Raw genomic sequence first — 24,601 nt, 5'->3', positions numbered from 1 at the left:
CAGAAAGGGCCACTGCTAGCATGAATGGAAATCATCTCGTATTGGAATCAAGAGTGGGAGTGCTGCTGACGGTTGAACCAGTAAAAGAGGCTGATCCATGTTACCAAAAAACGCCGCCAGTGTCAGACTGGTGTTTCTGGCTCACTGGCAGCCCTTTCGCTGGCAAACTGACCTGGAGTGAGAGCGAGAGCTGAAGCAAATACCCAGAGAAACGAGGTGTTGCTACTTAGAGGTCGGCCAACCAGGCCGGTTTTATACTCCACTTAGCAAGCGTCTGGTGGAGGCCCACGTACCAAACGTTGAATATATTTCTATTGTTATAGTTATATATCTATACTTAGATATATAAATATATTCCGACGGATATAAAGTTGTCTCTTAAGGCTTTCTCGTGTTCCTCGTGTTGCTGAAGGCGAGACCAGAAGATGGGCTCGACACGGAGTAACCTTCGCCTCGGCTGCTGCTCAGCAGCCCGCGTGCTCAGTTATCGGGATGGTACCAGCCGCGTCCTAGGCTGCTGTGTTTATACAGCCCAGGCCTTCCGATGGTAAAGGCCCGAAGCTACGAACAAGCTGGTTTATTTCGCCTAGAGGAGACATGGAGAAACGAGGCCCAAAACGACGGCAGGAAGCTGCTCATCTTAGCTGTGAACTGTGCCGCGAGCGTAAGGTCAAGTGTGACAAACTTGATCCATGCACGAATTGTTCGTCGGCGGGTGTGATTTGTGTTCCCGTACGGCGGCCACGTTTGCCTCGAGGTGCCCATGCTCAGCGATTGCGGAGGATTTCGCCCGAAGACCCAGAGGCACCGATACAAATTGACATTGCTTCTCCTGCCGATGCTGGCACCATAGCTGATGACGACCTCAAGGAGCGCATTCGCAGACTAGAGGCCCTGGTGGACAGTATGCGTTCTTCCAACCACGTCTCGAAGCAGGTGAGTCAGGGGTAACAGCATCACAACTAGTCAAGAAAATTAGAAGAGTAGCTCATCAAGAATTTTCAAACAAACAAGGATCAGGAAGCTCAAGATACCATTGAATCAACTCTGAACAGAATTGACGAGGATAGCCTACTGATCAAAGGCCCAAGAGTTCACCCGAGTGATGGTGGCTTGAGAATCCTGGGATTAAGTGGATCATCTAGCCCTGAGACTGGATGGGCCTCTATTATTGAGGATAGAGAGGTATCGATGCAATTGTGCCAGGTATATCTCTTAAATGTAGATCCGGTGATCAAAATTCTACATCGGCCGTCTCTTGAAAAGTGGATGTTGGAGGGGCAACGATATCTAGGATTGCCTGAAGGTCATGCTGCGGTCGAGTCTCTGGGTGCAGCTATCTGCTACGTTGCAGCTACCAGTTTAACAGAGACACAGAGCTGGGCTCGTTTCCATACCACCAAGTCCAGCATTGTTGCCCGCGCAAGAAGAGCATGTGAGACGACACTAGAGAAGAGTAGCCCGCTACTTTCTCCTGATGTCACTACCCTTCAAGCGTTTGTATTATACCTTGTGAGTTTTCTAACACAGAGATATCAGCACGAGCTTTTCACGGAACAATGTTCTAATTCCCATTAAAAACAAACCAGGTTGCTAGGAGGTCAGAAGATCCAAGTCGTGCTGTTTGGACATTAATGGCATTTGCGGTGAGAATCGCCAAAGCGCTCGACCTCCCTAGAGGCATAGACGACAATTTTTTTGGTCAACAGATGCGGAAGCGACTTTGGCTAGCCATCTGCTTGCTGGATTTTCAGACCTCTTTAAGCCAACCTTCTGAGCCTCTAATCACTGTAGCAGAGGCAACATCATTATTCTCTCCACCCAGGCACATTAATGATTCTGATTTTGACCCGACAACTTCGCACGACATCCCTGACCGGGAAGGACTGACAGATACCACATTTTCTTTGGTTTCCCACCACGTACAGGCTGCGGGCCGGCTACTCAATTTTGAACCATCTGTTAAAGACGACGGAAGTCGACAGCAGCACGTCCAAAATTTCGAGCAGAGGACGCTTCGTCTTTTGCTCTATTGCGATCCCGAATCCACGCCATATGCCTGGTTCACATGGCATCGCATTCAATGCTTCGTCTCAGGGGCAAGACTTTCTGCCATCCGCCCTCTTATACACCAACATGGCGGCCATCCGATACCAATATTAGATGCCAACGAAGGCACAAGCATTCTCTCCTTGGCGTTAAATATCCTTGAGAAAGTCCAGCTCGTGCACACTGATCCCCGTGGAGAGGGGTTCCGCTGGTTCGTTACGGTCCCATGGCAGCCGCTCGCCATTGCCATATCAGAGTGTTACATCTGTCAAGATAGATCCTTGGTACAACGCGCCTGGCCCATTGTGGAAGCTGCTTTTCAGCAACATGAGGCTACTGTGTCAGGGTCTAGCAAGGCAATCAGCATCACGCTTGAGAGGCTGATGTGCCGTGTAAGGGGAAAGCTGCTGCCGTCTTTAGGTACGAGTACCAGCATAACAGCGAGTCCGACGTTTGGTACTACAACCGCGGCAAACACATTGTCGGTGCCGCACACGCCTCCTTCCCGGTCTAGCATCACATCAAACGGGGATCTTTTAAGTAACTGGTCTTGGACAACGGCAGAACTTTCACGCCCTGGGGAAGACCTGGCCCTGGTGACTGAGGCTCCGATTTCGACATCACCACAGAAGGTAGATCCTTTGGTGTTTTCACTCGACAGTCCGCTGCTGATTGCCGGACAAGAACAATTGCTCGATGCTGATCAGTCATGGGCTGCGTGGGAAGAGGTGATTGCAAGCCTACACTATGATGAAACTGGCAGAGCTGACATGTTTCTTTCGTGACGAACTCCAGTATTTCTTTGGACACATGTCTTGAAGTCCAGCGAATTGGCATAAGAGAAGAGGAAAGAAGACAGGAAGAGAAAGAGAAACATTAAATCCCGTTAGTATCTAGGTAATCTTGTAATAAATGCTGTGTGGGAGGTTGAGCTTGATATAGTTGGCTAGAAATGTGCTTCTTCATACCACCACCGAAATTCTACTATAATTCTAACTAGTTATTCGGGTCCGAATTATGCCCAAACCTGAACTAGAATGGGTCCGCTACTGTCGACTACCTGCCAATGAAGAGGTACGAAAAATCAAGTCTCTTCATTTGTGCAGAGAGATAATAGCTATAGGTAAAGGAGTTATAAGCCTTCGCCTGAAGGTTTGGTTAGTTTCGTAAGTTACTGCCCCTGCCGCGATTTTAGGTTTAATACCAACTAAGTTAAGCTAGGCATTGCTTAAATTATTCCTCACTCTATATCCCTAAAGCCGAGTATACGTACCATTTGACAGAGGATTCCATGTCATTTGCCCATACCAGGCGGAGTTGGCCGGATGCAGAAAGAATGATGGCTCTGGCTACATTTACCCATTGGCGTTGAAAAGTCCCATTGGTCTGCAGCATGGTTTGGAAGACAGCTGTCGTATTCGTTCGGCTTTTGGCAGATGCATAGTAAATTCTCGGTTTTTGGCATTGATTGATGTCAGAAAGAGTGGTTTCGAAGGGCGCGGCTCTAAAGAACCTCACGAAAATTCTTTCGTCTACTAGATGACAGACTCGTTTCTTCAATTTTTCGAAACAACTATGGATAAATCATCAAGCGGAGGAAGCATGGGCGGCCGCCTACCATTCAATTAGTCTTTCTGGGAGGAGTTTCTCAGTGGTCGTGAGGGCCAATTACCTACTCTGCCGGATATATCCCATGTTAGTAAAAGCATTATTCGGATCTTAGGTGGAAACCCAGGTAGCATGCATCTCCAAGGCACAAATACCTATCTCGTTGGAACTGGCAAGTCGCGTATCCTGATCGATACAGCTCAGGTAGGTAAAACAGGCGGCTTTCATCTGGACCTAGAAAAATTGCAAATTGGCTAATCAATACCAAAAGGGCCTCCCTGTCTGGATAAACCGCATATCATCGTTTCTATATACACACAAGATTGAGCTTTCCTACGTTCTCCTTACCCATTGGCACGGGGACCACACCGGCGGTGTCCCAGACTTGATTTCAAGAAACTCTTCCCTAGCAGACAAAATATACAAAAATCGCCCTGACTCAGGCCAAAATCCAATCACACATGGGCAAATTTTTTCCGTGGACGGCGCAACCGTGCGTGCAATCTTTACACCCGGTCACTCAGTAGATCATATGTGCTTTCTGTTGGAGGAAGAAAACGCCCTTTTCACGGGGGATAATGTTCTAGGTCATGGCTTCAGCGTTGCTCAGGATTTAGGACGTTATATGGATAGCCTAAGGGATATGGCTTCACTGGGCTGCAGAATTGGATATCCGGCACATGGGGCTGTGATAGAATACCTACCAGGGAAGCTAGAGGAATACATACAGCATAGAGAGGGGCGGGAGCGGATGATGTTATCCGCACTGACAAGGCAACGGGTCCGAGGTGAAGGAGTGCGGGAAGAAGGGGTCAAATGTGGGCTAACGCTGAATGAAATTGTGATGGCAATATATGGGAAACTACCACCGGAGGTAATTGAGAAGGCTTTGGCGCCTTCATTACTTCAGGTGTTATGGAAATTAACGGAAGATCGGATGGTGGGGTTTAAGCCGGGGGATCCTCTCAAGCGACAATGGTTTGCATTAGAACAGAGAAAACGAAATAAGGTACGTGGATGTCCTAGTTAATTTAGATAAATCTCAGTTGCATATAGTTGGAATACAGTTGAATAGTCTAATCCAGTGGTTATATGCTCAGTATTCCTAGAATTTAAATGACAAGAGAGGGATGTGTGTATGATTTTGGGAGGGAAATGTACGGCTATAATAATACCATGTCATGCTAGCGTTTTCTTTTTCTCTGAAATCTCTTTCCACTCCGTGGCTGGTCGATGAAGTAGAAAGAAGCGCTGAGTTGACCGTCGAACAGCATCTTGGGACCGTTTCCACGCACCACCATAATAATTTTTAGCAACATTGTCCCAGGAACCCCTTCCACTGCTCTCAGTAGAAGTTATTATGGCGTTAGCTAGTTCGACACCATCAAGAAGCGCATGGTTCCCTCCCTCACCACCAAAGATAGGCATTGCATGCCACGAGTCGCCCACAAAGACGACACCCTGCTCACCTGCGTGCCGAGCATCATCCTGCGTAATGTAAACACACCTGGTAGTCCAATGGAATACTCGGTGGGCCTTGAGGGACTCTGAATTCAAGAAAGTCTTCCACGGCTCCGCTAAGCTAAGAGTATCCAACTCCTCGAGCAGCGCTGGAGGAATCTGTTTTGCTTCTTCGGATGGGACATTGGGGCAATATAGAATATCATTTTCGCCCTTAACAGTCCGTGAATATGACCAATCGAGGTGTACTTGAGACTTGGTAATGTTGCAGATTGACAGTGGAGTGTTGAATCTGTCACCAACACCAACGAGAATATTGGAGTGTCCACTATGGGGCCGAATGAGCTCATCAAAGGCAGAGTGAGAAATCTGGAACTCTCCATGATAGTGAATTAAAGGAATTGCCTCAGGAACCACGTTGGGGAGAATCTGGGACCGGGCTGTTCGTGGTTAGTTAATGTCTTCCATCTAATTATAAAACCAGCACTGGGGAATAAAGAGCAGACTGTTTAACGCTACGAAACGAGGGTTACATACCGGTAGAATTTACGCCATCAGCGGCGATAATAAGAGACCCCTTGTATTTGGCATTGTTCTCAAACACTGCAGTGACATCCCCCAATTTTCCCTCGATCCTCTGCAGTTTATGCCCATATCGCACATCAAGCTCATCCTCTCCGCAATCCACAATCCAATGACGCAGTGCATTACGATTCGCGCGCACAATTGTTTGCTTCGTTGTTGTGAGGTCTGGAGCGACTAATACTTCACCCGTTCGATTATCCCTCAACGCCTGGTCAATCCAACCACTTCCACCAATTTTTCGGTCCGGCGCGACGCCCCTGATCAGGCTGCTGAGGGGGAGATCACCCAGAGCAGCGAGAAGTGCCGAGTACCCAAACTCCTGAAGACTGATGGCAAATCCTTGACTGCGATCTGGTGTCGATGCCTCAAAGACAATATTGGGAATTCCATTGTTTGTGAGGAGGCGAGAAGTTGTAAGACCAGCAATACCGGCTCCAATGATAAGAATGGTTTCTTGCTGCTTCCCCATTTTGGCCCAGTTTTGCAATGAGTTTCTGCATTATTTCGAGTAATGTTAATATATCTTGATGGTAATAATTTCAATATGCGCAGTCTGAATAATCTAATCAGTCGGGTTCCAAAAACCGAAGTAAATGGAGAAAAAAAAAAAAAGACAGCGCTCGGTGTTTAGAAACGGCTTTTATAGATTGTCACAATCTAATGTATCCTTGATACGAGGCGGGGATGTGGTGTCGTTCGCGTTCCAGGATGGAAGTAAAGTTTAACTAAAAGCATCTAGCACAAGGCGATAACTAAAAATAGATAGCTAATTGAACTAACTTTGCTTATTAATGAACTAATTAAAGCTTATTCTAACGTCAAACAATACCTCTGTAATCTATTTCGACACTGAAGAACGATAAATCAAAATAAATTTCATACTATCAGCATTACAAGCCTAACAAATTTGAATCTACTCAAATACACTCCGTCGCTGTCCATTAAGCTGTACTTCATGAGCGAAGTAACGCTTATACACCTGCGGGTTAAAGTATGAGGTTATATCGAGCTCATTCTTCTTGACAGCTACCGAGTAAAATGCGAGGGCTCCTTTCTGCGTTTCCAACGCCTCAACTGGAGTTATGTCTTTCAGCACATTCAAGTATGCTTTAGGATTTTGCCCGCTACCATGTTGCTCCAAATGGCAAACCACTGCATTAGCGGCCGCAAGATCGCTCACAGGGCTGGTGCTCACATCGATGTATGCCTTCACGTCCGGCAGTTCGAGCCGTGGTTGGATATCAAAATAGAAGGGGACGACGATTGGATTCTTGCTGCGATCTGGTTTTGTTTGAACCGGTAGCTGCTCAGACGAGGGTAGTTCTGCCGGGGCTCCCTTCAACTCATACCAAAGCGCCTTTAGCTGGCCAAGGAGCTCCTCCGAGATTGGACGTCGGCCGCCTAGTGTCATGATGGCGGCAATATGGTCAAAAGAAGTGTTACGGGTGATAACATAAATTTTCACGCGTGTATCCTGGAGTTTGCAGCAATCTATCCCGGTTGTGCCAGTCAGAACAAGTTGACATCCCTGTGGATCTTTGGTCATAAAGTCATGGACGAAATTGAGGCTGTCGAGACACACATCCTCCCCGTAAGCGTCACGCATGGCTTGGGGCAGAATCGTGGTGAGAAGTTGACTGGTTTGCGATGGAACTCGAGGGTACATGTATGCCTTAATATCGATGGTACGAGAGTCAGGAGACATCTCTGCTCCGACAAGCAACGAAGCCCCGGCAAGCTTTTCCATATCTGCCTTTTCGATAATACGCGGCCGATAATGAGGGGCGAAGGTCCAAAATGCCTCCAGGTCGACATTGGGTAGAGTCATGCTGTAATCATGTAAGAGGGCTTTAGTAGCGACCTCGTTGAGCGGGTCGGCTGAGGTGTTCGTCAGGGCTCCAAGGGGTTCGATGAAGTTGCGGTTATGTGGCCTTCTATCAGAGGTGCCAAATCTCCAACTATAGTTGATTGGGCATCCATCTGCCGCACCGCCGCCCACACGGCTCTTATACCAGGGTGTGTCGGAGTGTGGTCGGGGACCAAGACAAGGGACGACTTTAAAGCGATGAAAGAGAAGGCATTCGACTTGACGATCTTCTGGGTAGCCTGCCTCATGCATCATGCGAGCCATATGTCGGCCGGTGATCTTCCACCAAAACTGTTCATCTTCGTTGCCTGGGGGAAGGAAACGAGAGACAGACTCAAAAATAGGGACGGAAGTCATGGTGGTGGTAATCGACATCTAGAGACTATTGTCAAGTATGCATAACGTCGACCCTCCTCCACCTGGATATTAACCTTTATATGATTACTCGAGCTTCCTTTACCTTTTATTGACCTCGGCATTTACACCTAACGCTACCTCCGTCGGTGTTTGTGCAAAGACCGTTGGTTTCTTCCTCGGATTTTGCGACATCCGGATTTTATAATCATGTATAACCGAGACCTCGGAAATTTACATTTACTAAGCCATGTCCACGGTTATTAAAAGGGATTCATAGTGTTGCTAAATGTCAACCAAAAAGAACTGTCATCATTGACAACATCATCATGGATTCAACTTCACGGCGGGTAGTTTTCTTCAGCAATGAATTCCCCAACGATGACTTGAAAGAGCTCTTCCGCCGTCTAGATCAACATAGCAAAGACAGGCGGTTTAGACTACTTTCCATCTTTCTAGAGGAATCAACAGCCGTTTTGAAAGATGAGGTATCGAAGCTTCCCCGGCCACTAAAGGAGTTGGTACCGCCCTTCGACTCCGTCCTCGGTCTCGTCGATGTCGACTTTCGTCAGGGACCTCTGGGAGCTGCCATGGAGAGCTCCATGCTTACCATTTTAGAATTGGGGTTGTTCATCGGGTATGTTTCTCTTCTTTGTTTGCTTGATCAGGTCAAAATGCTAACCAGTCTTGTATACACTAGCCATTATGAATCAGAAGACACAGAATGGGACCTAGTTCCAGGAGAAAGTGTTCTCGCAGGCCTTAGTATCGGCATCTTGGCTGCTGCCGCTGTCGCATTGTCTAGCAGTTTAGCCGACGTGGCTAAAACCGGCGCGGAAGCGGTGCGGGTTTCCTTCCGACTGGGTGTCTATGTTGCTGATATCTCAACCAAACTCGAAACACCGCAATCAGATGGGACCCTTAGCAGTTGGGCTCACGTTGTTACGGAGATGACAGAGGCTGGTGTCCAGGATGAACTTAGACAGTTCAACACGGACACGCATAGCCCAGAACTGACTAAGGTCTTCATCAGTGCTGCAGACAAGACATCTGTCAGTGTGAGTGGACCGCCATCACGCATTAAGGCAGCCTTTCAACACTCTCCTGTCCTCCGTTATTCTAAGTCTCTCCCATTGCCTGTTTATGATGGTCTCTGTCACGCGTCGCATCTGTACACACAGAGCGATATAGATTCCATAATAAATAGCGCGGAGAGCGTTATCGTGGCTGACCGATCGGTACGGCTGGCATTGCTCTCCTCTCAAACTGGCAAACCATTCATCGCAAAAACAGCCAGCGAGCTCTTCCTTGAAATTGGAACTGAGCTACTTACTGGCACTATCTACCTTGACAATGTTACTGCGGGCATTGTCCAGCACCTTCAGCCACAGTCAAAAGAAATAAGCAGCTGGCAAATTGACTCATTTCGTACGTCACTTGTTCTTCGCGGCATCCACTCCGCCGTGGAGGCCAAACTTTCTGGAGAACAGCGGCAACTCATCCGTCGAGACCTGGTGAACTGGGTTAATAAAGACTTCGGACCCCGTCAACCTCGCTCGCATGCTTCTTCGAAACTTGCTATTGTGGGCATGGCATGTAGGCTACCTGGGGGTGCTAATGATCTCGATCTCTTTTGGAAATTGCTGGAGGAAGGACGAGATACTCTCACTACAGTCCCTCCCGATCGATTTGACCTAAACACTCATTACGATCCTACAGGGAAAACGGAAAATGCAACACAGACGCCATATGGCAACTTCATCGATCGCCCAGGGTTTTTTGACGCAGGTTTCTTCAATATGTCCCCGAGAGAGGTATGTTAATCCTTTTGATCCATATAGATTGCTGTTCTTGAGACTGACCAAATCAGGCCGAGCAAACAGATCCGATGCAAAGACTTGCCCTTGTTACAGCCTATGAAGCTTTGGAAATGGCAGGTGTTGTCCCTGGCCGCACCCCTTCCACACACCCTAGCCGCATTGGTACATTCTACGGCCAGGCTAGTGATGACTGGAGGGAACTAAATGCGTCACAAAACATCAGCACCTATGCAGTTCCCGGTGGCGAGCGTGCATTTGGTAATGGGCGAATCAATTACTTTTTTAAATTCTCTGGTCCGTCGTTCAACCTTGATACAGCCTGCTCAAGTGGGCTTGCTGCGGTGCAAGCTGCTTGCTCCGCATTGTGGGCTGGTGAGGTTGATACTGCTATTGCTGGAGGCCTTAATGTTATAACGGACCCTGATAACTACTGCGGCCTGGGGAATGCCCACTTTCTCTCTAAGACCGGACAGTGCAAGGTTTGGGACAAGGATGCAGACGGATACTGTCGTGCTGATGGAATTGGGTCTGTTGTTATCAAACGACTCGAGGATGCCGAGGCTGATAATGATAATATTTTAGCTGTGGTCCTTGGTGCAAGTACCAATCACTCCGCAGAGGCTATCTCGATCACGCACCCACACGCTGGTGCGCAAAAAGCTAACTATCGACAAGTGCTGAACCAAGCTGGCGTTAACCCAATTGATGTTAGCTACATTGAGCTCCATGGTACAGGAACTCAGGCTGGGGACGCGGTCGAGTCTGAATCCGTGTCAGATATATTTGCACCTGTGACACCTCGTCGTCGACCTGACCAGCGACTATACTTAGGGGCCGTGAAAAGTAACATCGGACACGGTGAAGCCGCCGCTGGTATTGCATCTCTTCTGAAGGCTTTGCTTGTGTATCAGAAAAATTTGATTCCCATGCACATCGGCATCAAGAGTGTGATCAATCCAACCATACCTAAAGATCTCGAGCGGCGGAATGTGGGACTAGCCATGCAAAACACGCCATGGCCGCGTCCAGCAGGTAAGAAGCGCCTTGCCGTGGTTAATTCATTTGGAGCGCACGGAGGAAATACTACGTTGCTGCTGGAAGATGCGCCCGAAAGAGTGAAGATCCAAGGCACGGAAGATCGTATCACTCATTCGATACTCTTATCTGCAAAGAGCAAGAAATCTCTGCAAGCTAACATGGAGAGCCTCTTGTCATATTTGGACCAACATCCGGAAACGAGCCTTGCAGATCTGGCTTACACTACATCTTCTCGTCGAATGCACCACAATATGCGGTTTGGTACTTCAGTTTCGTGTATCTCGGGTCTTCAGAAGGTGCTGCGATCTCAACTCGATAACGTTAATTTTGCTTCCGAAGTGCGCCCAGTTCCAAATGAGGCTCCTTCAGTTATCCTTGCCTTTACAAGCCAGGGTGCCTACTATCACGGGATGGGTAGGGAGCTTTTTGCGGAGTTTCCTTATTTCCGTGCCCAGGTACAGCAGCTTGACCGACTGGCACAGCGGCTAGGTTTCCCATCTGTCGTACCTGTAATTGAAAATAGCATCGAGGATACCCCATCATCACCGATTTTAACGCAACTTAGCGTTGTGATACTTGAAATAGCCCTGGCGCGGTTCTGGTCCTTGCTAGGTGTGAGTATCAGCGCTGTTATCGGCCACAGTCTTGGTGAATACGCTGCACTCGCTGTTGCTGGGGTTATATCGGCTACTGATGCCATCTACCTCGTCGGTCGACGTGCGCAGCTGGTTGAGGAACGATGTGCACAAGGTAGCCACTCGATGCTCTCAGTTCGAGCACCAGAAGATGAAATTCAAAAAATGCTTGCTGCTGAGCCTGAGACTGCCTCAATTGCATACGAGGTTTCTTGTTGCAATACTAACCAGGATACTGTTATTGGGGGCCTTACGGGGGAAATCAACGATATCCGCAGGACTCTTGAAGCAAAGAGTATAAAATGCACAATATTGGATGTCCCGTATGCATTCCATACAGCACAGGTGAATCCAATTTTGGATGATTTGGAGACTCTGGCAAAGGCAGTCCCATTCAAGGCTCCAAGTATTCCTGTGATATCACCTTTACTAGCCACCGTCATCTACGATGTGAAGTCCCTCAACGCAAATTACTTACGCCGTGCCACAAGGGAAACTGTTGATTTTGCGGCAGCTATTGAAGCTGCCCAGGATATGGGCCTTGTAGACTCCAAGACCATTTGGATCGATGTTGGGCCTCATCCAATATGTGCCGGGCTTGTACGGAGCATGATCCCTTCTGCGCCTGCCATGTCTTCTTGTCGGCGGAACGAAGACAGCATAGCAACCATATCCAAGAGCCTTGTTACCCTCTATCTTGCTGGTATAAATCCTTGTTGGGCGGAATTCTTTAAGCCGCGTGAGAGGGAATACTCGTTGTTACATCTGCCAAAGTACCGATGGAACGAGATCGATTATTGGATTCCGTACCTTGGGACGTGGACGTTGGATAAGGCTCATTTGAAGCATGGAACTAAGCCAACAACCCCATTTTCTGTTTCCATGTCACGCCCATCAGCGCTGCGAACCTCTTTGGTGCATCAGATCACAGCGGAAACAGTTGAGGCTACCACTGCCACGCTACATACTATATCCGACATGCAGCATCCCGACTTCCTTGAAGCCATTCATGGACATACAATGAACAAATGTGGTGTTGCTACATCCGTAAGTCGTTGTCTTCTTCACTTAATACATAAACAGCCACTCGTCTAACTTGGATTTTGTAGTCTATTTGGTCCGACATGGCTTTCACTGTGGGCGAGTATCTCTACCGTCGACTAGTTCCCAATACCAAGGATGTCCACATGAACCTCACCGATGTAGAGGTCTTGCATGCACAAGTCGCCAGCAAGACAAAGGGAAGCGTCCAGCCATTGGTGTTACGAGCGCACCTTGATCTGTCTACTAGCTCCATGTCTCTTTCTTGGTTCAATGCCAATGGGGAGACTGGCGAATGCGCAGCCGAGTCTTTTGCAACAGCGATGATTCGCTTCGAAGACCCGATGGCTTGGAGGAAGGAATGGGCGAGGTTAGCCCACCTTGTCCGAGGGCGCATTGAAGTATTAGAGCAACGAGCTAGTGAAGGCAAAGCAAGCCGACTATCCAAGCCTTTGGCCTACGCTCTTTTCAAGAATGTAGTCGATTACGCGGATCGATACCGTGGTATGGATTCGGTCGTGTTGGACGAACTCGAAGCTATGGCTGAAGTGACACTGGTCCCAGAGCGTTACGGCACCTGGCATACACCACCACATTGGATTGATAGTGTTTCCCACCTAGCGGGTCTGGTTATGAATGGCAGCGATGCATCTAACACCCGGGACTATTTCTTCGTGACACCGGGATGCGATAGCTTCCGCCTGTTAAAGAAGCTAGAACCTGGTGCCCAGTATCGCAGTTATGTTCGTATGTTCCCATTACCAGAGGATCCGAATATGCATGGTGGCGATGTTTACATCCTCCAGGGAGAAGAAATTGTAGGCATGGTAGGCATGATTCGCATCCGGCGCGTTCCCCGGTTGTTGATGGATCGATTCTTCTCGCCTCCAACTACAACCTCAGTTGCCGGACCTGTACCGCCACTTTCAGGAGAAACCACGAAATACCATGATATTGCCCAAACCGCCCCTGCGCTCCCAGCCCCTACGCTACCAATCGTTGTCCCTAACCCCGTTGCAAGCAGCACTATGGCTTCTAAGGCTCCAGAGCCAGCACCGCTTTTGGCAACATCTTCGGAAAGTTCAACCCCCAAGGAGTCTCCCATTGTGACACCGGCGGAGTCAGAGAGAGAAGATCCTGTGGACAATAATATGATATCGCAGTGTCTACGGCTGATGGCCCGCGAGACAGGACTGGAGGTCGAAGCGCTAACCGCAGACGCCAGCTTTGTGCAGCTGGGCGTCGACTCACTTATGTCCCTGGTATTATCAGAGAAGTTCCGAGCTGAACTAGGGGTAGAGATCAAGAGCTCACTCTTTCTTGAATGCCCCACGATAGGAGAAATGACAGCTTGGATAGAGGAATATTGTTGATTGGAGTAGTTAGACTGTTAACATATATATAGAGGTTAATAATTATTTACCATATTATCAGTCTTGCCATATCTATCACCCCAGTTAGCTGATCTCTATATATCTAGATAAATATTAGGGACCCAATAAAAACATTTGACCTGTCTACTTTATGCTTCAGGTCAAACCTCGAACCATCTGGTATGAATATTCTGCAGTACCGTATTTTCGACAGTTGAGTTTTCTAGAGGTATTCATCTGTGAAGGAACTATAGTGTCAAAAGACACACCCTTCCTTCTCTGAACGCTTGGGATCAGGCAGAGTGATCGATACCATCGGCTTCATTATCAAATAATATAATTGACCCTTCAATAACTACTTTCATTCCATAACTATCTATTAAAAATAGTGCCAAATTTGTATATCACTTTTATTTAGTTAAGTATTTTAATTATTCTGTAGATAGAAGTTTAATCTATATATAATTGATAGTAAATCAATCAATATCTTTATTCGATATAGTAAACGACAACTGATATACATTTAAATTCATTTTCAATCTATAAAGAGTAACTAATACCACGCAGTCAATAATAATAAAGGCATCGTAAATCGTAAATTTTTATATGGGTAATAATTTATAGACCTTACTTAAGTACCTTCTTCCTTAAGAACATCTTCATGTCTCTCCTTTGAACGATGGCCTGGATAGCCTGACTTCTCTTACACGGCTCCCCCCTCCCCTTCTCTACCTAGAGCCGTTATACTATACGATGGACCTCGATTACTTGTCCGTGGGTCGATATTCCAGAGCGACTCTCCTAGTCAGCCATTCACCAGCAGTGATTTCATCTTCCCACTCCAGTGATGACCATCTCCCTTTGGCTTCACAACCCGGAAGAGGTTTTATAACCAGATCGAAATCAGGCTGAATAAAGAAACCAATCGAAAATCGCTCAATCAACAGACTATCGCCTACATCACTGTGCTTTAGGTGATGAGGGGTAGTAACCCGATGCAAGGAGCTTTTCCATCTCCCATTTGACTGTCTCTCAAGCATATCGGCAATCTGGACAATAACCATACCGGGTCTAGGGAGCACAGGCCTGAAAATGCCGGCTTCGTTATCCTCAACTTCGAGTCCGCCAGTCGTATCTTGGAACAGTAAAGTCAATTGTCCATAGTCCGTATGGGCATTGAGACGAATGGATTGTCCACTTGCCAGGGATTGAAAGGGTATAGATAGATAATGATTCCAACCAGTCGCACTGCGATTAAAGTCCGGGTTTTGCTGTTTCCCAAGAAAATCTTTGTCTGGGATATCAAGAATTTCACATAAACACCGGAGAAGCTGAAGCTCTTGCTCTACACATGCATCCCACCACTTCTTAGTGAATGCCTCAAAGCCAGGAAAGATTTCTTCAGGCAGTATCCGATTTGGTATGAAGTTAGGGTTTGGAATCCTGCTCGGGTAGGGGTCTCCTGTCTCGAGGCTCTCCCTCTTTTCCACTGGGCCGGTTTTATGCATGCGCTCGATAACCTCTTGATCCCAAACACCTTGACTTGAGACGGTAGTGCCAGCAGCTACCCAGCCACGGTGGTCAGACGCGTCGTGAGGGTGACAAACTAGCTTCTTCACGTCATCCGGGAGATCAAAGAAGCGTTTAGACTGTTTTAGGTCAGTAAAAGAAGATGAGGGCGATGTATATGTATCAAGATAGAGCAGAGTACCCATGCAAATGCCTCGTCTACGAGATCCTGCCCAATGCTATGGTTGGAAAGATGTATAAGTCCAACCGATTGGAATGCATCATCTAGCTGTTTGAGCGCAGTCTTACGCTCTTGTAGAGTGCCAGCTGAGAGAGCTTGGAAGTCGACCACAGGAATTTCTGCGGGCTCCACAATATCGATTCCGACCATGTTAACTTTTCCGCAGTGATAACTAGTTAACTAGATAGCTAGAAAATGACTTGAAAGGTGGTGTGCCCTATTGCTGTAAAATAAAGGCTGAACAACCAGCGAGCGGAATCACTTTAAATACGAAAGAATCGAAAGCAACGCGTACGTGCCAGGTCTGGCTGACATTTGATTTCTGATATAGATAGGAATGTGTGCATGGGAAACCTGTGAAGAACGATAACGAGTGTATGTATGTAGTACAGCCAGCATCCATTGGGACAGGGGAGACCTAGCTACCGGCCGTAATGCATCAACAATCTCAAAAATGGAGGGATTGCCGATCCCCCCGCCGTATCCCCGCTACATACTTATATATTTATTTTGATGTTGACTGGCCATAACCATGTCTTTACTCCTTCGTTATGTACATACGTGTATGTATCAGGTGGTTTTTGCAACTTTCTCTTCAATGCAGAAAAATAACATTAACTATTGGATAGACCCCTAACTAATGGTCTTACACATCCATGGCTTGAACATGGGATCAGTACGCTCAGGTGTTATGGACACCAATAGAATACCTGGCGGACGAAATGTATCTTTGGTTTAATTTCTAAATCTAAATTGAAAGTCCCACATTTTGAAGCCACCGTCGCAAATTGAGAGCCGAGTTCTCTCCATACAGCTGGCGCACCACATCGAGAGGTAGCATAGTCTCATGGTGAGAACCGGTGCGAACTGGAATATCGGGAAGAGGATCTAGCCGACCTAGTCGCGCTCTGCCTTCGTTTCCGTTGATCAAGAACCTCCTGCAAACGTACGACTCTACCAAGTAAGTCTCAGGCTTTTCGTTAGACTGTCGAATCTGGCTGAGTACCCTTTGAGCTCTGGAGTAAATGCGGCGTTCCGCAGAGTCGTCAACGCTGATGATTAGACGGCGAGGTTTTCGCCTCTTTAATGCCTTCTTGGACAGGTTGGCTTTCTTGGTCTTTTCAGATGCCGGAGGGACTGGTGTTGGACGTTCAACGAGAGACGGCCTGATTGCCTCGTATACATAGAACAGATAACCCAGCTGGTCAAGATTTGAGGGCCGTTCCTTGATCGGGATCATCTCGTAGAATCGTTTCCAACACCCGTCTTCTTCAGAGTCCAATGCAGCGAGGATGGAATCCAATGAAGGGATTTCTTCATGTTCAATAGCTGTTCGAATTAGAATAGCAGGTAGATTCGTCCTTGAAGTAATGCCAATATCATAGCCGGTGCTGTCACGAATTCCTCGTTGCTCAAGCCCATCTCTGATGGCTTCCACGAAGGTTTGACCGATCTTATCATGTCGTTGGTCAACTGTGTCCATCCATTGCAATGCTTCAGTGCTTGTACATTTCTTTGACGAAAATTTTGTGGCCACTGTATGGTAGTAGTGCCAGCTAGGGATATCAGGTTTTATTTTAAGCCGCTGTCCAGACCTCTGCTCGCAAGCCCTTAAGATATTGATGGCAGCAATGTCAGCAATGGCGCTTGACGCGCGAGCAATATAGTCCAACTCATTGTATGTAGGAATTGAATTCATGAGTAGATCAGTATCAATGCCGCCGGTTTTCGGACTCGTTGCACTCATTTCCAAAAGTCTTGCATTGTAGAGACAAACCCCAGAAACGATGGATACTTCTTCAAAAGTTGGTGTTCCCTCCTTGGTGAAAAGGGTATCACCGGATTTAAGACCCTTCCAAGAAGTTTGTAGATACTGCAGAGATGTGAAATCTGCATTCGGGAAGTGAAATTCAATTGACATGAACGAGTTCCAGATGTGGCTGTGTATAGGTTGCGTATCAAATGTTTCGTCGACAACCATAGTGGTGTCCCCAAGCCGCATTACAGCCTTCCCCTCATCTTGGGCTGTGGTTTCTCTTTCTTTTACGACATGGGGCCCATTAAGTAGCTGGCTTAGCCTGATGGCACTTTGTCTGGTCTTGGATAGGTATCTCATGTCGTCTTCCTTTTCTTCGTGGTCTTTCAGTGCACGATTTGTGGAAAGCATATAAAACCTGGAGCCATTGCGAGTCCCATCGTTGTAGAGAGGAATCTCATCGAACTGAATCGAAAGCTTAGCATCCTCTCCTATCACCAGGTTGGCGATATCGGTTGGTATAGCCATATCTGTGGAGAGAAGCGTAGGCTGGAGTATGAAGTACCTGACTTGCCACAATTCCGGCGGTTTCCCGGGGATGTTTAATTGCCTTTATCAATTCGCGTGCATTCGGACATTATGTACCAATTGATGAGCTGAATAATACTGTAGTAGTAATATTGGTTGAGGAATAACCTCTAATCCAAAATTGAATGAGTGGAGGATGCTCGAATGACACTTCTGAGCCTGCGTTTTGGCCGCATATGCTTTCTCCAAGTATCCCGTGCTGAAAAGGACCTACTACAAAAGCCACTTAGATGCAGGGAATATGAAAGAGCCGTGGGCGGCCAATTGAGAAGCTGTTAGCCGTATTGAATATTTCAACTTGGAATGCAGTATGTAATCTGCAAATTCCGGCAAGTACGGAGTATATGCTCGATACTCTGTACTTGATATCTCGTTCTAGCATAACTAAAACTTTAGAAGGGTCCAATGGTGAATTTGAGATGCAGCATGCATGGTAGTTGTGCAGAGCAAGCTGTCCTGGACTCAGCCAGCCACAAAAGCATATCACGGGTATATTTTGCGCTTAAGTAGTTGAGTGTCCGTATTTATCTGTATGGTGAAGTTCGCCACCAATGCTTTAATTCCGCCCGCGATACCCCTTTTCTTTTTTTTGCTCAATATCTACTCCATACTTGTGGAATAGTTATGTGAACTCCGCCTCTTGCTACTCTATTGTATAGAGATTTTATCATTATGACTTTCATATGTTTAGAAAGCTTGAATAAACCTACTTAGCAGTCACGATTAATGAACTTGTGTTAATGATAATCCGTATAGCCTGGTATAGGTATAATTGGGCCGCTGATCTTCCACGTCTTCGTTACCAGCTGCCGAAGAATCAGGATCGACAAGGACGGCCAGAAACAAAAAGCAAAACATAGTTTAACCAGTTATTGAGCTCTGAGAGCCACAACTACTTATGCAGAGCCAAAGTTTCTAGCTTCCAGGAGTGACTCAACTCCCGGGGGCCGCGATGCAAGGTGCGGTCAGGGAGCTCATCATCGCGGTTCATAATGAGGTTTTATTGAGCCCATAATATCTTCAAGTCTTGAGGGGAATCGAATAGCTTTTGTCTTTCAACTGTGTGTCCCCACGCCTTCTTTTACTCCAGGCCGCCAGGGTGGTCGTCCATTCGTCAATATGGCCTGGCTTCAGGGGTTTCGGTCTTCAGAGTCGTTTGTCGTGACGACTGTCTCGATTGCCATTTTCACTGTGAGTGCGCCGCCAGCCGGCCTGGGGAGCTTTTTGCCAGCAATTTGGTTAACCTCTTTTAGGATCTGTTTATATATCTGATGGTTAGATGCTTCGTGGGAGAAGAGGGAGAGAGTAACAGCTCTTGAACGATGCTGTATACTCACCACCCCGTTTCCTAGATCGTTCCTATCATGCCTCTCGCCCTGGTAGATCGCATTGGCGTCGGTCAGCAAGATGGTAAGTATAGTTACCCATGTATGACCCTTGGTTCGTGGTTCTTCTGCGTTTGACCGGCTAAGAATCTCGTCCACCCAGTTCAACTATGGGTCTCGATTCTTCTCTCCGTCTACGGCGGCTCGATACTTGTTGGATCTCGTAAGTGATTTGTTTGCATCATCGCATGGCTTTTCATGAATGACACCAAGCTGAAAGCTCGGGAACTATCTTCTTCCTTGTATTATGTATAGCATTCTTCGGATACTTCGCAGATCATTGCAAACTCCGACGGATGCCCTTCGTGGTAGGACTGGCGTCCCTTTCTGCCTCCACGGGTCTCTTTGCGCTGGCTCGATCCCTCCCCGTCCTCGTTATCGCCCGCGCGCTTCAAGGGCTATCTGCTGCCGCGGTATGGATCGTCGGGCTGTCTATAATCGCGGATAATGTGCCAACCGAGCGGGTCGGAGAGGCTATGAGTTATACGACTGTTGCGCTGGCCTGGGGATCGTTGCTGGGTCCCGCTGTTGGCGGAGTGATGTATGAGAAAGTAGGCTTCTATGGGGCGTTTGTCGTCCCCATGGGCTTGCTGGCTGTGGATATAGCCATGCGGTTTGCGATGATCGAGCGGAAGAGTGAGTCCAAGAGCTCATATGCTCTCCCTAGCTGTGTAACTATTGTCGCTTACTGTCCCAACAGAATCTACGCAAGTCAACGATGACTCTCCTATCTCGAAATGTAGCTTCGCCTCGCCTGCCTCGGAGTTCAGTAACGAGAGCTACAGCACATTCACAGCACGCGGAGAAAGCTCTACTCGCAGTATCTCGACCGTAAAGCGCGGCGATGAGGAAGCCCCCTTGTTAGCATCTTCGAAGCAAAAGGCCGACAACGTGCAGCAGACTGAGATCAGGGCGTCGGCCACTGTTTTTAGTTTATTGTGCTCTCCACGCTTGCCGCTGGCGTTGGTATCAATCGTGATGATTTCGCTGGTCGTTTCATCCCTGGATACTGTGAGTGAACCGCAATGCACTCTGAATACCACATAGCATAGTTGATTTTACTTACTTACCTCGTGGGCTGCGTCTTAGACCCTTCCCCTATTCGTTATGGAGAGATTTCACTGGTCATCTGGTGGTGCTGGCTTGATTTTCATGGTGCCTGCCATCGCTAGCTTCTCTACCATCTACATTGCAGCATTAGCTAGCAAGATTGGATATCGGATCATTGCAGCAGCTGCATTCATGCTCGCCGGGGTTTCATGCTTCATAATGCAACTTGTTCAACATGATACCACGAGTGATAAAGTGCTCTTGGCCGGCATTTTGTTTGTTCTAGGTGCCTGCATTGCCACAGCCGAGATGATCGCAATGACTCAAGTGATATATGCGATTGAAGAACATGAGGCAGAGTTCCCTGGGACGTTCGGTGCTACGCTCCCCATTGCGCAGGCGTACGCACTCTTCAATATGGCACTTGCAGCAGGCCAGCTGCTGGGTCCGGTCGCAACGGGCATTATCCGCGTTCACGCTGGGTGGCATGCGTTGATGATCACCCTTGGGGTGTGCTCCGTGCTGATGTCGCTGCCTTACATGCTTATCAGAGAGAGGAAGACGGAGGGCTGTGCTTAAGCTGGGGTTTTGGCTTTGCTTGCCTGACTGTTGCCCACCGCAGCCCTCTATCATGTAGTTGTATGAATAGTGTTGAATTTGCCTCGATCTTTTGCGGGCAGAGATTGAGTATGTTCTTCAATAACATTGAAATGTCCTTGTATGATAGACATGGCATTATTATATCGAGCCTTCCTAGCCGTTGAGCAAGATACATCTTAGATTGAGTGTGATTTCTGTATGAATTCACACTTTTGGATGATCCTCAAAATTCTATATAACCCTTTGTCTCCTTAATCGTACTCCTCGGATAGCTTTCCCTGCTCTGCCTCAAGCCTAACCGGAGAAGAGGTATGGCCGAAAAGACAGTCGCAGGCATGGGATCAACAACCGGGACATCGAGTCCTGAAAGCTCAAGCCGCTTTTTGATTTCTTCAGCGCAGCCTATAAAACCAGTGCAGCCTAGGATAATAGAATGTGCACCCTTCTCTCTCACCAGAGCGAGGGCATGCTCAGCTAATCTGTTCGTCATTTCATTGACTTCGCCCTTGATCTCAAGCGATCGCATATCAATGGCATTGCAGCCGACAAATCTGCCTTCGTGGCCGTATGCTTTAACCGAGTCTTTGATTATAGGAATGGACTCTTTCAAGATGGTCACAACCCCAAACGTATCCGCTAGACTGGCACATATATTCATTGAGATCTGCGCCACACCCAGGACTGGGATATCGACGACTTCTCGCAGGGTATCTAAGCCAGGGTCACCGAAACAATCGATGACTATGGCATCAGCTCCCTTTTGTGCTTCTCGTTGGGCTGCCGCGATCAGGCCGGGGATTGCTAATGCTTTGTCGGTTCGAGATTCGACGGAGATTGGGCCAGTGTTCAAATTGACGACAGAGCAGGTGATACCGTTTTTGCACAATCCTTCGAGCTCCTCGCTCGACAGATCGACTGGTGTCTATACCGGCTGAATGATCGAGATGCGCATATCGAAGATCACGCAGACCAACAGCTGGCTTCTGGGTCAATATTCAAATTGGGTATTTCAGGTAAACTGCGGCGCAATTTTGAAGACTGGCCTCAAAATTATGGAAGTTAACTCTGGTTGAAGTACGGAGTCTGTCTGTGCTTGACCGGCAAGCGAGGAATAACCTCCTACCTGGCAATCGTTCTCTACTGGAAGCTTCTGAAAGTAATCTACTCTCGTCTGAGCACCAGTGAGCTAGTTGGATACTCAGCAGATATCAATTGCATGTTAGTGGTAAGAATGGGCGCATTTCATTGCATAATTAGTCAAGGACGGCTCATAGGTGCATGCGAATGGATCTGTCCCAATTATTGGAGTACTTGGCAGTATTTCTGTAAGTTCAATTCGTGATATCGTGGCTTGAAATACTGTTACGACGATAAATTCCAAGGATGCACCCCGCATAGCCAGCTGAGCATTTAGGATCGGCGGGCATTCAAATCCGACTTGGCATATATGTAGACTGCCTGGCCACTAACTATACTTGACCATCTGCAGCCCATATCAAAATACCAAAAACTTGGTAATGGAAGCAAAAGGTCAAAAAGTAGCCAAAAAGACCATATTTCATACTCCGTATTCCATACACGTTGGAGTCCCTGGTGTGATGGCGAAATTGAACCAGGGCTATGGAACAGAATTCCCCGGCTAGCGTGGTGAAAAAGGTTTGTTACCATGCACTGCATAGATGTATGGCATATATGTATGCCAGCCTGAAGTTTATTGATCATATTCCATGTATTGATGCAACATTAGCTCAGTTCCTATGTTGCGTGGGAGGTGTCTATCAATCAAAGGTAGGTTGCTGGCGTTTCCAACCCAGCATTGCTCTTGCTTTCATGACGTGGCATATTCCAATTCTTTGGAGGGCGCGGCTAGTATTATGGGTTATTTGCATTTGCATTCGCAATTGGTATCTCATGAATATAAGGGAGCTTTAGCCCGCGAGAGTCAGCACTGGGCTATTGCTCAGAATATCATCCAATTCAGCTTGTCCCTCAAGAGACTCCTCCGAGATACCCCTCCAAGATGACCAAGGAATACGTCGAGCCCGCCAACATCCCTGTTATTGATTTCAGGGCTCTTACTTCTGAAAATCCTCAGGAGCGTAAAGATGCCTTAAACCAGCTTGATGAAGCTTTTCAGACATATGGCTTCATCTACCTGTCCAACCACAGCATTGGACAAAAGCTGGTTGATGAAGCTTTTTCTTGGGTATGGTCAAAGTCCTAAACCATCGTCTAATCAGCATTGTCTAATGATCCGCAGTCCCGGCGCTTCTTCCATTTACCGGACGAGACTAAGGCGCTTTGCAAGCACCAAACCGTTGCAGCTGATCATCGTGGCTGGGCAGCTGTCGGAACCGGCTTTGTCAGTCAAGATGTCTGGGACAAGGATGAGATCGAGAAGCTGCGGAAGACCGCACCTATTGAGCAGAAAGAGATTCTCGAAATGGGCAATCCTCACTCTAAGGGTGACCCAGGCGAGTCAATCGTGAACCGTCTGCTCCCCGAGGACGTTTTTCCTGGATTCAGGGCCTTCATCGAAAAGTGGTGGGACGCTTGTTTCAAGCAGCAGCTCCAGGTTCTACGAGCTCTCTGCGAGATCCTGGAATACACCGACCTGGACTACCTTGGCAAGCAGCAGGACCCCAGCCGCAGCCGAAACCATATGAGCTGGCTGTATTATCTTTCTCAGCCTGTAGCGCCATTAAGGTCAGGCGAGAGCAACCGATTGAACACACACACCGACTTCACACAGTTAACCCTGCTGTTCCAAGACATGGTCGGAGGTCTCGAAGTCCATGATTACAACGCGGGAATCTTCCGACCCGTGCTTCCTAAGCCTGGTACCATGATTGTGCATGTTGGTGACATGCTGGAGAAGCAGTCAAACGGCAAGTGGAAGAGCGCTTTGCACCATGTCTCTGCCCCAAGCCATCTTAAATATGGGGATGAGAAGACAAACGAAGACACCGTGGTTGAGCGTTTCTTTATGTCATTTTATGGAACTCCTCAACACGATGTGATGATCGAGCCAATTCCAGGATGCGAGGCAGCTGGAAAGTGGCAAACCTTGCAGTGGGAGCCTAACATGACTGCCGGTGCTTGGATTCAGAAGAGAGTTGCACTTGAATATGGAGATGGACAACAAGCACCTCAGGTTGTTTCAGCTGCATAAATGCGAGATGCAGACGCTCTTTTTCGGTTTTGTCAGAATCCTTCTCATTGTCCTCCTAACACTGCTTTTCCCTCCCAAGTAGATGATATTATCGTCCGCCGTAAGAAACAGTTGCTGGGGAGCAGGAGCTTGGATTGTCTGTATCTTGATAGAACATGACCATCTAGAAGCCGAGAAGAATCCAGCAGTTAATGCATCCAGCCATCATCTGTATCTGCATTTCTGAACGTCTCAGTGCTCCCACTCAACACCCTGCTCTCCTACGAGTCATAGCTGGAGGCCGCCCAGTTCGTAGACTGCTTGGTACAACAGAACATAGCGTGGGAGTCCATCCTCGGTCTCGTCTTTATCTGGGTCTATCGTGTAGTAGCCATCAGTGTCGATCGAATTGTATCGCTTTGGACGATGCCACGGTGGTCCGTTCTGCTGCTTAAGGCCGGAATTTATAGGATCCGTTGTCTCACCCTGT

General features: G+C 47.6%; 10 protein-coding genes across 10 annotated transcripts; 5 read left to right on the top strand and 5 right to left on the bottom strand.

Annotated features, from left to right (window-relative positions):
- Positions 1 to 597: 597 nt before the first annotated feature.
- TRV_00390 (uncharacterized protein) lies at positions 598 to 2,834 on the top strand (the record flags this gene model as incomplete). The annotated part of the gene is made up of 4 exons (XM_003025404.1): positions 598 to 936; positions 988 to 1,512; positions 1,590 to 2,469; positions 2,614 to 2,834. The coding sequence occupies 4 exons, from the start codon at positions 598 to 600 to the stop codon at positions 2,832 to 2,834; spliced, it is 1,965 nt and encodes a 654-aa protein (XP_003025450.1).
- A 955-nt stretch (positions 2,835 to 3,789) lies between these two features.
- TRV_00389 (metallo-beta-lactamase domain protein, putative) lies at positions 3,790 to 4,687 on the top strand (the record flags this gene model as incomplete). The annotated part of the gene is made up of 2 exons (XM_003025403.1): positions 3,790 to 3,861; positions 3,896 to 4,687. The coding sequence occupies 2 exons, from the start codon at positions 3,790 to 3,792 to the stop codon at positions 4,685 to 4,687; spliced, it is 864 nt and encodes a 287-aa protein (XP_003025449.1).
- Positions 4,688 to 4,836: 149 nt separating this feature from the next.
- TRV_00388 (uncharacterized protein) lies at positions 4,837 to 6,172 on the bottom strand (the record flags this gene model as incomplete). The annotated part of the gene is made up of 2 exons (XM_003025402.1): positions 4,837 to 5,558; positions 5,656 to 6,172. 2 exons carry the CDS (start codon positions 6,170 to 6,172, stop codon positions 4,837 to 4,839), a joined length of 1,239 nt encoding a protein of 412 aa, XP_003025448.1.
- A 444-nt stretch (positions 6,173 to 6,616) lies between these two features.
- Positions 6,617 to 7,945, bottom strand: TRV_00387 (uncharacterized protein; the record flags this gene model as incomplete). Its single annotated transcript, XM_003025401.1, has 1 exon — positions 6,617 to 7,945. The coding sequence occupies one exon, from the start codon at positions 7,943 to 7,945 to the stop codon at positions 6,617 to 6,619; it is 1,329 nt and encodes a 442-aa protein (XP_003025447.1).
- A 308-nt stretch (positions 7,946 to 8,253) lies between these two features.
- On the top strand, positions 8,254 to 13,831 carry TRV_00386 (polyketide synthase, putative; the record flags this gene model as incomplete). The annotated part of the gene is made up of 3 exons (XM_003025400.1): positions 8,254 to 9,738; positions 9,795 to 12,464; positions 12,527 to 13,831. 3 exons carry the CDS (start codon positions 8,254 to 8,256, stop codon positions 13,829 to 13,831), a joined length of 5,460 nt encoding a protein of 1,819 aa, XP_003025446.1.
- Positions 13,832 to 14,595: 764 nt separating this feature from the next.
- Positions 14,596 to 15,731, bottom strand: TRV_00385 (oxidoreductase, 2OG-Fe(II) oxygenase family, putative; the record flags this gene model as incomplete). Its single annotated transcript, XM_003025399.1, has 2 exons — positions 14,596 to 15,480; positions 15,543 to 15,731. 2 exons carry the CDS (start codon positions 15,729 to 15,731, stop codon positions 14,596 to 14,598), a joined length of 1,074 nt encoding a protein of 357 aa, XP_003025445.1.
- Positions 15,732 to 16,329: 598 nt separating this feature from the next.
- Positions 16,330 to 17,865, bottom strand: TRV_00384 (uncharacterized protein; the record flags this gene model as incomplete). Its single annotated transcript, XM_003025398.1, has 1 exon — positions 16,330 to 17,865. The coding sequence occupies one exon, from the start codon at positions 17,863 to 17,865 to the stop codon at positions 16,330 to 16,332; it is 1,536 nt and encodes a 511-aa protein (XP_003025444.1).
- Positions 17,866 to 19,606: 1,741 nt separating this feature from the next.
- Positions 19,607 to 20,939, top strand: TRV_00383 (MFS multidrug transporter, putative; the record flags this gene model as incomplete). The annotated part of the gene is made up of 3 exons (XM_003025397.1): positions 19,607 to 19,946; positions 20,011 to 20,321; positions 20,400 to 20,939. The coding sequence occupies 3 exons, from the start codon at positions 19,607 to 19,609 to the stop codon at positions 20,937 to 20,939; spliced, it is 1,191 nt and encodes a 396-aa protein (XP_003025443.1).
- Positions 20,940 to 21,183: 244 nt separating this feature from the next.
- TRV_00382 (uncharacterized protein) lies at positions 21,184 to 22,178 on the bottom strand (the record flags this gene model as incomplete). The annotated part of the gene is made up of 3 exons (XM_003025396.1): positions 21,184 to 21,882; positions 22,039 to 22,110; positions 22,140 to 22,178. 3 exons carry the CDS (start codon positions 22,176 to 22,178, stop codon positions 21,184 to 21,186), a joined length of 810 nt encoding a protein of 269 aa, XP_003025442.1.
- A 402-nt stretch (positions 22,179 to 22,580) lies between these two features.
- On the top strand, positions 22,581 to 24,132 carry TRV_00381 (uncharacterized protein; the record flags this gene model as incomplete). The annotated part of the gene is made up of 3 exons (XM_003025395.1): positions 22,581 to 22,748; positions 22,942 to 23,166; positions 23,221 to 24,132. 3 exons carry the CDS (start codon positions 22,581 to 22,583, stop codon positions 24,130 to 24,132), a joined length of 1,305 nt encoding a protein of 434 aa, XP_003025441.1.
- Positions 24,133 to 24,601: the final 469 nt, after the last annotated feature.

The sequence above is a fragment of the Trichophyton verrucosum genome, assembly GCF_000151505.1.
Source record: "Trichophyton verrucosum HKI 0517 chromosome Unknown contig00029_1.f1.exp, whole genome shotgun sequence".
NCBI lineage: Eukaryota > Fungi > Ascomycota > Eurotiomycetes > Onygenales > Arthrodermataceae > Trichophyton > Trichophyton verrucosum.
This window is presented reverse-complemented; position numbering and strand designations above follow the sequence as displayed.